The 16,551-nt window shown below is 44.1% G+C and overlaps 1 protein-coding gene across 2 annotated transcripts; it reads left to right on the plus strand.

Moving 5' to 3' along the window:
* The first annotated feature begins 231 nt into the window (after positions 1–231).
* Positions 232–15,361, plus strand: LOC120997272 (bis(5'-adenosyl)-triphosphatase enpp4-like). 2 transcript variants are annotated; one of them, XM_040427291.1, is made up of 4 exons: positions 232–469; positions 11,819–12,674; positions 13,211–13,384; positions 14,534–15,360. In XM_040427291.1, the coding sequence occupies exons 1-4, from the start codon at positions 461–463 to the stop codon at positions 14,869–14,871; spliced, it is 1,377 nt and encodes a 458-aa protein (XP_040283225.1). In that variant the 5' UTR covers positions 232–460; the 3' UTR covers positions 14,872–15,360. The 2 variants fall into 2 exon arrangements, with proteins under 2 accessions (XP_040283225.1, XP_040283226.1); XM_040427292.1 differs by having other exon boundaries at positions 244–287; positions 14,534–15,361.
* The last annotated feature ends 1,190 nt before the right edge of the window (positions 15,362–16,551 follow it).

A 16,551-nucleotide genomic window follows, 5' to 3' on the forward strand; every position in this document is an offset into this window, starting at 1 on the left:
ATAAAATGTCCACAACAACATGAAGTATAGCATAAAAGTAATCGGTAAAACTATTGCGGTCAGGAAGTGGTTAAGTGCTGCAGAGGTTACACATGAAGCGCCGTGACCTCACCAGGCTGATCACGTGACCAAAACACTGGCCGCTGTCAAACTACCCCAGGAGTCAATTACGTCATCCCTTTCCAGCTAATCAGATGACAGCGTCTCCTCCCCCTTTCGGAGGCCCCGCCCAGTGAGCGCGGCGGCTGCAGTCCGTGGAGTTGGGGGTCGGGAGCTGCGCGGTTTATGTAAGTAGATCAGTGTGTACAGGAGCTGAGACCGCTGCGTCACTTACCAGGAGCTCTCCGCCGTAGCATTGCGGGGGTTTGTACTGAAGGGAGGACGCAGCTTGTGTACGTTCATACAGAGGGGCGGTGGTGACGCCCAGGAGCTGGAGTAGCAGAGTTGTGTTTGCTGATTGATGTTACAGGTAGGTCATGGAGAATAATCCGCCTCTTCCAGTACAGTCCTATAGGAGAAACCTGATAGAAACCCCCAGCCCACCCCTGTCTCCTGGTGTGAGGTTTTCCAGTATACTTCCTGTATTCATTTGATCCTCACAGGTTCTCAAGATCTGTGCTTGCCGTCATTGACTAGGAACCTTCATTACTTCCTTCCAGACCTGGTTTAGTGAGGGACACACAGTTATCAGAGAGCACATCGGGGTGGTCAGGCCTGGGCTCTATAACTCTGGAAGTAATGAAGGTGAGGGACAGCAAGCAGAGATCTTGAAAACCATAAGGATATGATGCGGATAGTATATTGGAAAATTGTATAACTACTAAGGCAACTTTTTGCCGCAACCCCTTTTAATGGAGCGTCACCCAGATGGGATCACGTGGCTGCGTCCATGTCCAGCGTTGTTATAGGGTCCGTTTTTTTTTTTTTTTACTGACTGTCCGCTGATAATCCAGGACACAGAAGGTCCCGTTGATGCCAGACTGACGGACATTTTCTGGGACCCGTCTTGATGGTGGTGTCAAGCTTATGTTGGTTTTGTTTTCTGCATTTTTTATTTTGTTTTTTCTTTTTTCCACTTTTTTTATATTTATTTTTAAAGTGTTTTATTTAAAAAAAAAAACGCCAGCTCCAGCCGTAACATGGGAGACTGTGGGAAAGATCAAAGAGGACAGACAGGTGTTTTTTTTTTTTTTTCTGGTGTTCCCCCTTACTAAAGACCCGTTTTATGACCTTTTTAATGAATTTGTCACGTCTTCTGCTGTCAGACCCTCTATGTACTCTGGTTAGGAGCTGCTGTAGATTGCTGGTGGCGGCTGTGTCAGTTTTTTGGCGCACATGTTAGATGAGTCAGGCCGCGCAGATCCCACCTGGACCCCCAGCCAGTTTTTGGAAAAAGCTAAAAAGTCACAAAATTTGCTTCAAGCCACCACCTGCGACAAAATTACAGATTCTTCTACGCCAGAAAGACGGTCTAACGCTATGGTAGCTGACCCCCATTGTCTGGTGTTTTTCTCCCATAGACCCCCGATCCCCCATTATTCTTATTATTTTTTTGCCCTGCTTAAAAAAAAAGCCTTTTTTTTTTATTTATACCTATGTATTTTTTTATAGTAAAAACATAAGACGTGCAGAAAACGCCATTATAAAATGCACTACACGGGCAGAACCGTGTCAAAATCGCGTAGGAAATGGCTGCTCAGTTCGCCAGGCAGGTTTTTGTTTTGGCCAGTGCAGTATACGGTATATATCACTTCCTGTGTGGTGAGACGGGCAGGACACGCCCTTATTGTCACCTCACCCGGACCTTGGACCGCAGTAACCACCTCATACAGAGAAGTGCCGCACAGTCACAGTACGAGGACGTTGTATTACAGAATGCAGCGGAGAAATCTACGCCAAAACGCGTGCGGATTTCCACAGCATCAGCTGATGCGTTTCTGATCTAAATTCCGCAGATTTATTTCCCGCCAAGTCTCATCCACTCTGCTCCTACTCGAAACCCTGCTGATTTTTCGCCAGCCGTTCCGCAGGGGACGATCTGCAGCGTCTTCATGAGGAAGCGCCTCCATGTCACTTGCCTTGTACTGGTGTTTGTTTTCTTCTCCGGTCACATCCAAAGCTAAATTCTCCGTTCTTCTGGCTTCCAGTGGCCGGAGAGCAGGGCGTTGACGGAGCTGAGGTGACAGATACAGCTAGAGCAGGGACAGGACTGCAGAGGGGCAGAATTTTGAACGCAGCTCTGGATGTGAATGGAGAATATTACGGGAAATCACTACGTCCCCTTTCACACGGCAGAATTGGACGGCGTCAAACTCCATTGCAAGCTCCACGGCAGAAACCGCGTTGGTTGTTTAGTCAGAAGGCCACGGATCCGATTGCGGCTTGAATGGAGCTAAGCCACGAGAGGACAGCTGCCGCGCCATCTGTCCGCACACCCGCGCCAAGGACTGGTAAGTAACTTCTTGGTGCATTTGTGGCTTTAAACCACCGCCCCGCGAATTGCAGCTCTGCCTCCAGTTGAAAACAATGGGAGGCAGACGCCAGGCCATAATCCATCATGTGAACAGGCACAAAGAATCGAGGGAGAAAGTATAAAACAAAGGATTTACTAAATTGCACAGGAAGAAATACACAACGGGGGTCATTTATCAAACTGGTGTAAAGTAGAACTGGCTTAGTTGCCCATAGCAACCAATCAGATTCCACCTTTCATTTTCCAAAGGAGCTGTGAGAAATGAAAGGTGAGATCTGATTGGTTGCCATGGGCATTTCTACTGTACACCAGTTTGATAAATGATATCACTGACATGCAAATGTATTTGTGTAGGGGAGACCATAGAAATGTCACTGAGCAAAATAAACCCCTAAAATATAACTTTTAATGTTATACGAAATAAAAATAAATGGATAAACCCCAACGTATATCTAAATAAACACAGGCATGATGACCTATATCCGATGTCCGTGCTGAAAATAAGGTATCGGCGCAGTAAAAAACACTCAATAACAGCAAGGAAAGAGCGGCAACCAGTCTCACATCCGTATTTTGGTGGCCTCTATAAATCCACACACATTAGTGAAGTTATCTGATAAAGACTCGCGGTTAGTTGCATATTAACCAGCGATCTATCTGATAAAGACTCGCGGTTAGTTGCATATTAACCAGCGATCTATCTGATAAAGACTCGCGGTTAGTTGCATACAGGTGATCTCATGATTTAGAGAGAATCCAGGTAAACACATCATCGGGTTGTCTGTGGGTCAGCAGCCAGGACCATGGGGTGGGAAAGATCAAAAATCCCAGAGTAGTCCCTGCTGGCTCTCCCTGCCTAAAAGCAGAGCACCCGCCCCGAAAGGGGCGACCCCACTTCTCGGTGGCTAAACCCTCTAAATGTCCCCTAAATGAAAAGATGATCTTCTCCCCGACGCGTTTCCCCAAGTGGAGATATCCAAATGGTCCACTTGTTGATACAAACTAGCTGCAGATCAGACACATATGATAAGGGCACCGAGATAGAAAGGACCGCACTGGTGAATGAGAATATTCCCTTTTTAAAGGCCGCGCGTCTGACGTCACTTCCGGTCATGCGATCGTACTGAAAATTTACAGCGAACTATAATATAATCAAAGTTCGCCTCTTCAAGTCAAGTACACTTCAGACTACAGAGGATCAATGTCCTTATGTATCAAACTACATGCATATTCGGGCGGGACTACCTCATCAAAAGCGCTGTCAAAGCGCATCCAGGAGGCGCCGATGTCCGGTGGAAGGCATGCTGCGTTCCAACAGCCGGAAATGACGTACGTCGGCCGGATATGCCTCTCCTAGGCAGCGCAGATACCACCGAGCGCTGCCATGGCTACATGATAACTTACACTATACAGCGTGGAGGTTAGTAGAGGGAAGTCAATCACTAGAGGACTAACTTGTGGTGCCCCATGGGGAATATAAACAGGGACAGTTATTAATAAACTGTCCCTGAGTATCCTTTTATCCCAGTCTCCGCCTCTGGGTGATTTACGTACCACCTCAATAACCTGAAACCGTAGGGCGCTAAAATCACCGGAGTGATATTCCAGGACATGCCTGGTTACTGGTTTGTCCCTCCGATATTTTACATCTCCAATGTGGTCTCCCACACGTCTTCTCAGTTCCCTTTTTGTTTTGCCCACATAGTTGAGTGGGCAGGGGCAAGTACACAGGTAGACAACTCCCTCGGTTTTGGCAAAATCTCTCATGGTATAGCTTATTCCCGTTGAGATGCTGCAAAAGACCTTCGACTTCAAGATAAGTGGACAGCAAATGCAGTCGTTGCCACATCTAAAGGTTCCTCAGACCTTCCGACTGAGCCAACTGCCAACCTGAGGTGGTGCTTTGTAATGGCTATGAACTAGCCTGTCCCTCAGTGATCTACCCCTTCTGGATGTTATCATAGGTCTTGGAGGCAGAACCTCCTTTAAATCTGAGTCAGATAGTAGAATCTTCTCAGGATCCCCATGATTTTTTGATTCTGGACATCATAGGTGCCAACGATTCTCATCACATTTTTCTCGGGGGCAGACTGTTCGCGTGGGGACAGTAGTGATTGTCTGTCTCTATGGAGGGAGAGTTGAAAAGCCTCTTTTAAAACTTCAGAGGGATAGCCCCGTTTAGTAAATCTACTCTGCATATCCCTAGCTTGCTCCCTAAACGATTCCATAGAGGAACAGTTCCTACGTGTCATCAGATATTGTCCCTTAGACTCCTGGGATGGTAGCTGTCAGACCGTAAGAGGCTATTTGTAGAGGTGGGTTTACGGTATGTAGTTCCCCATTGACCTTAGTAATACGAATATCCAGGAAGGCAATACTTTGTGATTCAATTTCAAATGTAAAGCCAAGACCAATGGGGTTTCTATTTAGACGTTGCACAAAGGTTTTAAAAAAGTCCATGCTACCATCCCAGGGAATCAGGATGTCGTCGATATACCGACCCCAAAAGACAATATGTGATGTAAATTCAATGGTCTCATCTGAGAATACCATTGTATCCTCCCACCAGCCCAGGAGCAAATTGGCGTAACTGGGGGGCACAGGGGCTCCCCATCGCCGTGCCCCTGAGCTGGTGGTAGTAACGGGATTCAAACTGGAAATAGTTGTGTGTTAGTATGAATTGTAAGGCTTCCACAACCAATGAATTGTGTGCCTGGAACTGATTGCCCCTTGATTTCAGGAAATGTGCGACCGCACAGAGACCACCGTCATGTGGTATACTCATATAAAGGGCCTCCATATCAATGGACGCCAAAAATACGTGGTCATCAATCGAGACACTATCGATTTTTAGCATCAGATCAGTAGTGTCTCTAAAGTATGATGGAAGGGAGTCAACAAATGGCCGAAGGATTTCATCGATGTATGTACTAACATTCTGGGTGATAGAGTCAATCCCTGATACTATGGGTCGGCCTCTAAGGGGGGGGGAAACCCTTATGGACCTTAGGTAGAGTGTAAAAAGTAAATCCCTGATACTATGGGTCGGCCTCTAACGGGGGGAAAACCCTTATGGACCTTAGGTAGAGTGTAAAAAGTCAATCCCTGATACTATGGGTCGGCCTCTAAGGGGGGGAAAACCCTTATGGACCTTAGGTAGAGTGTAAAAAGTAAATCCCTGATACTATGGGTCGGCCTCTAAGGGGGGGAAAACCCTTATGGACCTTAGGTAGAGTGTAAAAAGTCAATCCCTGATACTATGGGTCGGCCTCTAAGGGGGGGAAAACCCTTATGGACCTTTGGTAGAGTGTAAAAAGTAGGGATCGGAGGACATTTTGGTATAAGGAATTGAATTTCATCCTTAGATATAATATTATTTTCAAAGGCCTGTAAGAGTATAGTCTCCAATTTTGCTAAGAAAACAGAAGTAGGGTTATTTTCAAGTACCCTGTAGCATGTTTTATCACTCAGAAGACCCAAACACATTTCACGATGGTTTTTATGGTCCATTAGAACAATATTCCCTCCCTTATCTGAGGGCTTGAATACAATAGTGGGGTCATTTTCTAGTCTTGTGAGGGCCCTTAATTCATCCCTATCTAGGTTACCTCTACTCAATAAGTTATACTCGGGAATCTTCTCTATATGTTCAGTCACCAAACTAGAGAAAATGTCCAGAGCCGGATTATCCTGCGGTGGGGGCATCCTGGTACTTTTCCCTTTCAAGGAGGTAAAAGGGCCCGTGCCTGTAGGGCGCTCACTCTCCGTCATTAGAGAACTGAGAGTTCGGACTCCCTCCAAGTCTTCAATGGCAATCCCCAGCTCCAGACAAGTTTCTTCGTCATGGGTTTTAAAGAACTTTTTCCATTTTAGTTTACGTATAAATAAATTAATGTCCTTAACCCAATTGAAAGCACAGAATTTCGTTGTCGGTACAAAAGATAAACCTTTTGATAAAACCCTTTCTTCCAAAGTATCTAATGTACGAGCTGATAGATTAATAATCTGATTCTCCTGTGGGTCTACTTTGATTTCCCTTGCTACACACCCCTGTTAAAATATCAGGTTTCTGTGATGTAAAAAAATGAGACAAAGATAAATCCTTTCAGAACTTTTTCCACCTTTAATGTGACCTATAAACTGTACAACTCAATTGAAAAACAAACTGAAATCTTTTAGGTGGAGGAAAGAAAACAAAAAATAAAATAATATGGTTGCATAAGTGTGCACACCCTTAACCTCTTCAGGACACATGACGTACCGGTACAGCATGTTGTCCTGGTACTTAAGGACACCTGACGTACGGGTACGCCCTGTGTATTTCCGATCACCGCCGCCCGGCGGGCGGTGATCGGAACAAGGTGCCTGCTCAAATCATTGAGCAGGCACCTTGGCTAAATGCGCGGGGGGGTCCTGTGACTCCCCCCCCCCGTGTCTGCGATCGCCGCAAACCGCAGGTCAATTTAGACCTTCAGTTTGCGGCTTCTACTTGCGGCGGCGTGTGGCGGTGCCATCGGGTCCCCATGCGGCTTTAGGGGGGACCCGATGGCATGGAAGGCAGCGCGGTGCCCTCCGGTGATGAGCCTTTGAGATCCAGCCCCCTGGATCTCACAGGCCGGAAGCTGTATGAGTAATACACACTGCAAAGAAAAAGGGGGTCAGTCAGCACATCCCAATGCGCAGGGGCACGTTGCTATGGCTGAGAACAAGACTGTAAAACAAAACATGCAATGCAACAGCTCTCTGCAAACCAAATAAAGTACAAAATTGCATCATAATTGCTAGTGTTATACTTATAAATTAGAGATGCTTGGCAAATCATTTTGTGCAAAATTATTTGAGCCCGTCTGCCGCACGTCAAGGCGATCTCTGTAAGACGGGTTCCTAATACTAAATTCTACCTGTTATGTGCCATGACGGCTACCATACAATTCAGGGAGTGTAGGTTCCACATGTATGCTGGGCCTGCTTCACTTTCTGTCATTTTTGGTGCCAACATGGCCTCCATTATATCCAAGGAATGCAGGTGCCAACATGCATGCCGGGCCCACTCCACACACCACTCCTGGTGCCAAATGGCCACCAAAGACTGCAATGAGAGTCCACAAACTATCTCTCTCCTGGTGCCGAATGGCTTCCAGTGAATGAGGGAGAGCAGGCCAAGCTATATACTCACACTAATTAAAATCAGCCAATGGGGCAGACGAGCTGGAAGGAGTGCACGACTGAGGTGTCAGCCACACCTCCGGTACAAACTGCAAAGAAAAAGGGGGTCAGTCAGCACATCCCAAAGCGCAGGAGCACGTTGCTATGGCTGAGAACAACACTGTAAAACAAAACAAGCAATGCAACAGCTCACTGCAAACCAAATAAAGTACAAAATTGCATCATAATTGCAAGTGCTACACTAATAATTTAGAGATGCTTGGCAAATCATAGGCTGATTTTAATTAGTGTGAGTATATAGCTTGGCCTGCTCTCCCTCACTCACTGGAAACCATTTGGCACCAGGAGAGAGCTAGCTTGTGGACTCTCATTGTTTTGTTTTACAGTGAGTAATATTCACTGTATTACTCATACAGCCAATGCATTCCAATACAGAAGTATTGGAATGCATTCTAAAGGGATTAGACCCCCAAAAGTTCAAGTCCCAAAGTGGGACAAAAAATAAAGTGAAAAAAAGAATTTGAAAAAATAAAGTTTCCCCCCCCAAAAAATTTAAAGTTTGAAGTAAAAATAAACAAAAACGTAATTTTCCCCAAATAAAGTTAAAAAAAAATTGGTAAAAAATAAAGTATAGATATTTAGGTATCGCCGCGTCCGTATCGATCGGCTCTATAAACATATCACATGACCTAACCCCTCAGATGAACACCGTAAAAAATAAAAACTGTGCTAAATAAACCATTTTTTGGTCACCTTACATCACAAAAACAGCAAGCGATCAAAAAGGCGTTTGCCCACCAAAATAGTACCAATCTAACCATCACCTCATCCCGCAAAAAATGAGCCCCTACCTGAGACAATCGCCCAAAAATAAAAAAAACTATGGCTCAGAATATGGAGACACTAAAACATCTTTTTTTTTGTTTTAAAAAAGCTGTTATTGTGTAAAACTTACATAAATAAAAAAAAGTATACATATTAGGTATCGCCGTGTCCGTATCGACCGGCTCTATAAAAATATCACACGACCTAACCCCTCAGATGAACAGTGTAAAAATATTTAAATAAAAACTGTGCTAAATAAACAATTTTTTGTCACCTGACATCACAAAAAGTGTAATAGAAAGCGATCATAAAGTCACACGCACCCCAAAATAGTGCCAATAAAACCGTCATCTCATCCCGCAAAATTCATACCCTACCCAAGGTAATCGCCCAAAAACTGAAAAAATTATGGCTCTCAGACTATGGAAACACTAAAACATGATTTTTTTTTTGTTTCAAAAAAGAAATCATTGTGTAAAACCTACATAAAAAAAAAAAAAAGTATACATATTGGGTATCGCCGCATCCGTGACAACCTGGTCTATAAAAATATCACATGATCTAACCTGTCAGATGAATGTTGTAAATAACAAAAAAATAAAAACGGTGCCAAAACAGCTATTTATTGTTACCTTGCCTCACAAAAAGTGTAATATAGAGCAACCAAAAATCATATGTACCCTAAACTAGTACCAACAATACTGCCACCCTATCCAGTAGTTTCTAAAATGGGGTCACTTTTTTGGAGTTTCTACTCTAGGGGTGCATTAGGGGGGCTTCAAATGGGACATGGTGTCAAAAAAACAGTCCAGCAAAATCTGCCTTCCAAAAACCGTATGGCATTCCGTTCCTTCTGCGCCCTGCCGTGTGCCCGTACAAGAGTTTACGACCACATATGGGGTGTTTCTGTAAACTACAGAATCGGGGCCATAAATATTGAGTTTTGTTTGGCTGTTAACCCTTGCTTTGTTACTGGGAAAAATGGATTAAAATGGAAACTTTGCCAAAAAATTGAAATTCTGAAATCTCACCTCCATTTGCCAATAACTCTTGTGGAACACCTAAAGGGTTAACGACGTTTGTAAAATCTGTTTTGAATACCTTGAGGGGTGTAGTTTCTTAGAGTTTTGTTTGGCTGTTAACCCTTGCTTTGTAAAAGTAAAAAAAATATTAAAATGTAAAATCTGCCAAAAAAGTGAAATTTTGAAATTGTATCTCTATTTTCCATTAATTCTTGTGGAACACCTAAAGGGTTAACAAAGTTTGTAAAATCAGTTTTGAATACCTTGAGGGGTGTAGTTTCTAGAATGGGGTCATTTTTGGGTGGTTTCTATTAAGTAAACCTCACAAAGTGACTTCAGACCTGAACTGGTCCCTAAAAATTGTTTTTTGAAAATTTCTGAAAAATTCCAAGATTTGCTTCTAAACTTCTAAGCCTTGTAACATCCCAAAAAAGATTTTATTACAGCACTTGGTCTTTTTGGGTATGTGTCTATCAGCATGGCACATTTTGACTTGGCAAGATTTGCCCACTCTTCTTTGCAAAAACACTCCAAATCTGTCAGATTGCGAGGGCATCTCCTGGGCACAGCCCTCTTCAGATGACCCCCACAGATTTTCAATCGGATTCAGGTCTGGGCTCTGGCTGGGCCATTCCAAAACTTTAATCTTCTTTTGGTGAAGCCATTGCTTTGTTGATTTGGATGTATGCTTTGGGTCGTTCTCATGCTGAAAGATGAAGTTCCTCTTCATGTTCAGCTTTCTAGAAGAAGCCTGAAGGTTTTGTGCCAATATTGACTGGTATTTGGAACTGTTCATAATTCCCTCTAGCTTAACTAAGGCCCCAGTTCCAGCTGAAGAAACACCGCCCCTTGGCATGATGCTGCCACCACCATGCTTCACTGTGGGGATGGGGTTCTTTTTGTGATGTGCAGTGTTGTTTTTGCGCCAAACATATCTTTTGGAATTATGGCCAAAAAGTTCAACCTTGGTTTCATCAGACCAGAACACCTTTTCCCACATGCTTTTAGGAGACTTCAGATGTGTTTTTGCAAAATGTAGCCTGGCTTGGATGTTTTTCTTCGTAAGAAAAGGCTTTCGCCTTGCCACTCTACCCCATAGCCCAGACATGTGAAGAATACGGGAGATTGTTGTCACATGTACCACACAGCCAGTACTTGCCAGATATTCCTGCAGCTCCTTTAGTGTTGTTGTAGGCCTCTTGGTAGCGTCCCAGACCAGTTTTCTTCTCGTCTTTTCATCAATTTTGGAGGGACGTCCAGTTCTTGGTAATGTCACTGTTGTGCCATATTCTCTCACTGTGTCCCATGGTATATCTAATGCCTTGGAAATTCTTTTGTACCCTTCTCCTGACTGATACCTTTTAACAATGAGATGCCTCTGATGCTTTGGAAGCTTTCTGTGGACCATGGCTTTTGCTGTGGGATGTGACTAAGAAAATTTCAGGAAAGACCAACTAGAGCAGCTGAACTTTATTTGGGGTTAATCAGAGGCACTTTAAATGATGGCCGGTGTATGCTGACTCCTATTTAACATGATTTTGAATGTGATTGCTTAATTCTGAACACAGCTACATCCCCAGTTATAAGAGGGTGTGCACACTTATGCAACCATTGTTTTTTTCCCTCCACCTAAAAGATTTCAGTTTGTTTTTTAATTGAGTTGTACAGTTTATAGGTCACATTAAAGGTGGAAAAAGTTCAGAAATGATTTATCTTTGTCTCATTTTTCTACATCACAGAAACCTGACATTTTAACAGGGGTGTGTAGACTTTTTATATCCACTGTATATTAGAGTTGGAGTTTGAAAAAAAGAGAGGCGTCTGAGGTGGAGCTGGGAGTCTGGCTTACCATTCCACAGACCGAGTGCCTGCCAAGAAGAGTGTTCGATAGCTGTCTCTGACCGTCTCTATAGTTAAATGGACACCGTACTTTCAACAAATTTTGTATAAATCTGTAGCAGTAATAGAAGATACTGCAATATATCTTATCAAAGAAAAGTGCCTTTTTTCCCCTCTAGCAGCATTCATCCACCCTCCTCCGAAGACCTCTGTGGGCAGCATAAGCTAATCTTGGTTTCTTCTTTCACTGCAGCTCTCTCCTCCTCACCCCAACCCTATCCATAGACGTCTATAGGCAGCATGTAGTGTAATCCTTCAGTGAGCTGACAGTCCGGGCTTAGCTGAGAATATTAGTTTAGGAGGGAGAGAAAGAGACGTTTTTCTCTGATAAGATAGATTACAAAGTTTCTTATATTCATCTGTACTGTTAATTTTATTTTTATTTTTTCACTTTGCATCTTTAAATCCTTGCTCTCCTGCTTTTCTTTTCCAGATAAACGTATCTGGACATACATTCAAGATGCAGAATTTGGCGCTCTTGCTAACCTTGATGCATGGAGTAATTTTGTGCTCCGGAGGATCATCTGACGACGTCCCCCGGTTAATCCTTGTGTCTTTTGATGGGTTTAGGGCGGACTATTTAAACTACTCTTTGCCCAATCTCCAGGAGTTTATCAATGATGGTGTCCTAGTAAGAGAAGTCAAGAACGTCTTCATCACCAAGACCTTACCTAATCATTACTCCATAGTGACTGGTCTGTACGCCGAGAGCCACGGGATTGTAGCCAACTCCATGTATGACAAAGACACCAACCTCACCTTCAGTGTTTCCAACTCTACGTCAGAGACCAAACCGGTGTGGTGGAACGAAGCCACCCCCATCTGGGTGACAAACCAGCGTGCTGGGCGGAGGAGTGGCTCCGCCATGTGGCAGGGGACTGACGTGAAGATCCAGAACGTCACCCTAAATGACTATTTACAATATAATCGCTCGGTACCTTTCGAAGAACGAGTGGATAACATCACCTCGTGGTTCACCAGGGCTAATGACTCCATCAACTTTGCGACTCTGTACTTTGAAGAACCCGACCACAGCGGACATTCTTTTGGACCTGAAAACATATTTAACATGTCCAACGTACTGAAAGACGTGGATATAAAAATAGGGTACTTAGTGGCCAAGCTTAAAGAGTTAAAACTTTGGGACACAGTGAATGTAATAATCACCAGTGACCATGGAATGGCCCAGTGCTCGCAGGACAGAGTCATTGTGCTGGATAATTGTATTGGCCGGGGAAACTACACACTGGTGGATACAACTCCAGTGGCGGCCATATTGCCCCTTCAAGGTATGTGTGATCGTATAATAATCCTAAGTAGGTAGATCTGACCTTATTATATCATTGGATGAATCTCCGAAGCTAGCAACTTCTCCACCATTTTTGATAAATATTTGACAAGTTCAGTCACAAACTCAGCTCTGCTCCATCTGTATTATGGCCTGTCACTAAGGCTTCCTATATTCAGCAAAACTGCCCACAAGGATCTTATGGAGACCCACCAGTCCTATAGTTCTGTTTTCTGGATACATATGGATGCCATGTGCCTTTGATTGATTCCTCTGTGAGGCGCTATGTTTTGGGTGCCTCCATATAACACAGAGGTATACGGCCTATAACCGCTACGCGTGCTTTTCGGGTTGTCTGACCAGTGAGGGTCTTGTGTTACCCCCTTAGATGGAGTGGCTGTCGAGCTTATGCACTACCGCTCCTTTCAAAGTCTATTGGACCGACCAAGATAGCCTAGTGCAGTGCTCAGCTCTGCTACATATGTGTTATTTACAGATTAGTACGAACCAACTAATACGATTTTTCTCTGTTTCCAGATATAAATCTGGTTTACGGCCTGCTGAAAAACTGCAGCGATCACATGAAGGTCTACCTGAAAGACGACATCCCCGATCACTACCACTACAAGCAGAACAGCCGCATCCAGCCAATCATCCTGGTAGCCGACGAGGGCTGGACCATCGTGCAGAACGCCTCCTCTCCTGTAGCGCGTAAGACGTCACCTGTGTATTTGTGCCTGTCACCTGCTGGAGTAGTCTCTTGTTATACCATGTTTAGAGTAGTAGTTGTAGACTGTCCTGGATTGTACGCCATCATCAGCCGATCTGTCAGGTCACAAATGCGGCTCTACCTGCGGCAGAGCTGGTTAAAACACAGTCACCATGGTGGCTTGAAGGTCAGCACTGGTGGCTGGGTTTTTGGTGCTCGGTGTCACCGCCCTGCCAAGTAGTATAGTATATGAGCTGCCAGGAGGAGTGGGGGCAGGGAAGTGACAACGGCTCTGCAGTATATAAAGTTGGTGGTTTGCGAACTTCTTCAAGCCAGGGAACCCCAAACTGTTTTCCATATGGAGGGTGCGTCACCAGAAAGCCACAGTAGTGTCGTCCACATGCCACATTTTCCCACCATGACCAGGTGCTGTGCCCTCAGTGTGGACGACACATGAACAGATACCTTCCATGGCATAAACTTTTAGGCAATTTGCGGTCCCCAATGCAAGGGCAACATCCATATAGATTCCACAGACTGATCCAGACCCAAGGAGTGCATGCAGTGCGATAGTGAATTGGTCCGCATCCGTGATGTGCGTAGTGCACACGGTCGGTGCCCGCATATTGCGGACCCCCTGTTTGCAGGCCGCAATACGGGCACGGCCGGGCAACGGCCATCTTCATGAGTCCTAACCTAGAGGCTGCACCAACTAAACCCAGTTAGCAACCAAAAATGGTTTACCGTGGGTCATGCTCTTTCTCCAGTCTCCGTGACTCCACGTATCCAGTCAAATCTCTGATCTGTGGGTTGGACAGAAGTCATAGCCCAGGTGACCGCAGCGTAGCAGTTCTGCTGTGCATTCTGAATGGCAGTATGAGGATAAATAACAAGGGGCACATTAAAGGACGTATACATACTGCTAGCCTGTGTATATATGTATGTACGGTATCTGATAAGAGACTGGGTGCATGTACCACAATCCACGTACTGCACGTGTCCTGTTCATCTGAATGCAGCTTCATGTAGGTAGCCAGACTGGAAGCCGCTGCGGATATGCAGGCAGTGCACGCTCCCAGCTCCTGTAGAGAAGGGGTAAGTTCACACACGCTGGATTTGAGCTGCGCTGAGAACCATTTCTTATCTTGCAGTGGGAAACCACGGCTACGACAACAGCCTGCACAGCATGCATCCCTTCCTGGCAGCCCGCGGACCAGCGTTCCACAAGAGCGTCCGGATCAGCACCATAGACATCGTGGACATCTATCCCATGATGTGTCACATCCTCGGCTTAACGGCAGAAGCCAACAACGGCTCCTTGTCCAGCACCAAGTGCCTGTTAGCCGACCAGTGGTGCGTCCAAGTCCCAGAAGCCATTGGAATCGTCATAGGTGGGATGCTGGTGCTCGCCACGTTTACCTGCGTGGTCATAATGCTGCTGAAGAAGAAGACGCCCTTCCAGGATGACGATGACCCTTTAATTGACTGACCTCCTTTAGTCACAAGTAAACGTGGTACAGTCACTTTAACCTTTCGAATGTTCTTCCATGTAAAACCTGGGTGTGCCGAAATCTGTCTAAATATTAGGTGGGGGATAAAAAATATAAAAAATCGTCCCAAATATTAAAGGTACAATAGGGCAAAATGCCAGATTCAGGCCCCTCCTGGACTGGGTCACTCCTCTGCTTATAGGCATGTCGGTTTTCGCTGCAGGTTGAGACCCATGGCAAAATCGGCGCCAAATCTGCTCATAACTTTTTACACTGAATTTGGGGATGTTCCCTGAGGTATCCATCTTTGCACAATGTATAGAACTAATTGGCACATAAGTTGAGTAATGTAAAAACATTGAAGTGTTTCTTTTGCATGGCAGCCAGTATGGTTTTCTGTTGGAAACAGTCAGCAAGCTCGCAGTAGACAGATCCCAAACAGCCCAAAAAATGTATGGCCAAAAATAAATGTGTAATTACTAAAAATTATATATATATATATATATATATATATATACAGTACAGACCAAAAGTTTGGACACACCTTCTCATTCAAAGAGTTTTCTTTATTTTCATGACTATGAAGGCATCAAAACTATGAATTAACACACGTGGAATTATATACATAACAAACAAGTGTGAAACAACTGAAAATATGTCATATTCTAGGTTCTTCAAAGTAGCCACCTTTTTCTTTGATTACTGCTTTGCACACTCTTGGCATTCTCTTGATGAGCTTCAAGAGGTAGTCCCCTGAAATGGTCTTCCAACAGTCTTGAAGGAGTTCCCAGAGATGCTTAGCACTTGTTGGCCCTTTTGCCTTCACTCTGCGGTCCAGCTCACCCCAAACCATCTCGATTGGGTTCAGGTCCGGTGACTGTGGAGGCCAGGTCATCTGGCGCAGCACCCCATCACTCTCCTTCATGGTCAAATAGCCCTTACTTTCAAAGTTTTCCCAATTTTTCGGCTGACTGACTGACCTTCATTTCTTAAAGTAATGATGGCCACTCGTTTTCCTTTACTTAGCTGCTTTTTTCTTGCCATAATACAAATTCTAACAGTCTATTCAGTAGGACTATCAGCTGTGTATCCACCTAACTTCTCCTCAACGCCACTGATGGTCCCAACCCCATTTATAAGGCAAGAAATCCCACTTATTAAACCTGACAGGGCACACCTGTGAAGTGAAAACCATTTCAGGGGACTACCTCTTGAAGCTCATCAAGAGAATGCCAAGAGTGTGCAAAGCAGTAATCAAAGCAAGAGGTGGCTACTTTGAAGAACCTAGAATATTACATATTTTCAGTTGTTTCACACTTGTTTGTTATGTATATAATTCCACATGGGTTAATTCATAGTTTTGATGCCTTCAGTGTGAATCTACAATTTTCATAGTCATGAAAATAAAAAAAAACTCTTTGAATGAGAAGGTGTGTCCAAACTTTTGGTCTGTACTGTATATATATATAATCTCTTACTTCTGATATATATGAATGCATAATATGTGGGAAACTACTACTGATGTTTTTTAGCCATAATATATTTACATATATTATATATTCTAAATTTATAATAATATATGTAAATATATTATGGCTAAAAACATATATATATATATATATATATATATATACAGTTGCAAGAAAAAGTATGTGAACCCTTTGGAATGATTTGGATTT

The sequence above is a fragment of the Bufo bufo genome, chromosome 4 (assembly GCF_905171765.1).
Source record: "Bufo bufo chromosome 4, aBufBuf1.1, whole genome shotgun sequence".
NCBI classification, from domain to species: Eukaryota; Metazoa; Chordata; class Amphibia; order Anura; family Bufonidae; genus Bufo; species Bufo bufo.

Excerpts from the sequence above, each read along its gene's own strand:
- LOC120997272 (XM_040427291.1), top strand. Across the intron at positions 12,675-13,210 it reads GGCCATATTGCCCCTTCAAG|ATATAAATCTGGTTTACGGC; the intron begins GTATGTGTGATC and ends CTCTGTTTCCAG. Across the intron at positions 13,385-14,533 it reads CGCCTCCTCTCCTGTAGCGC|TGGGAAACCACGGCTACGAC; the intron begins GTAAGACGTCAC and ends CTTATCTTGCAG.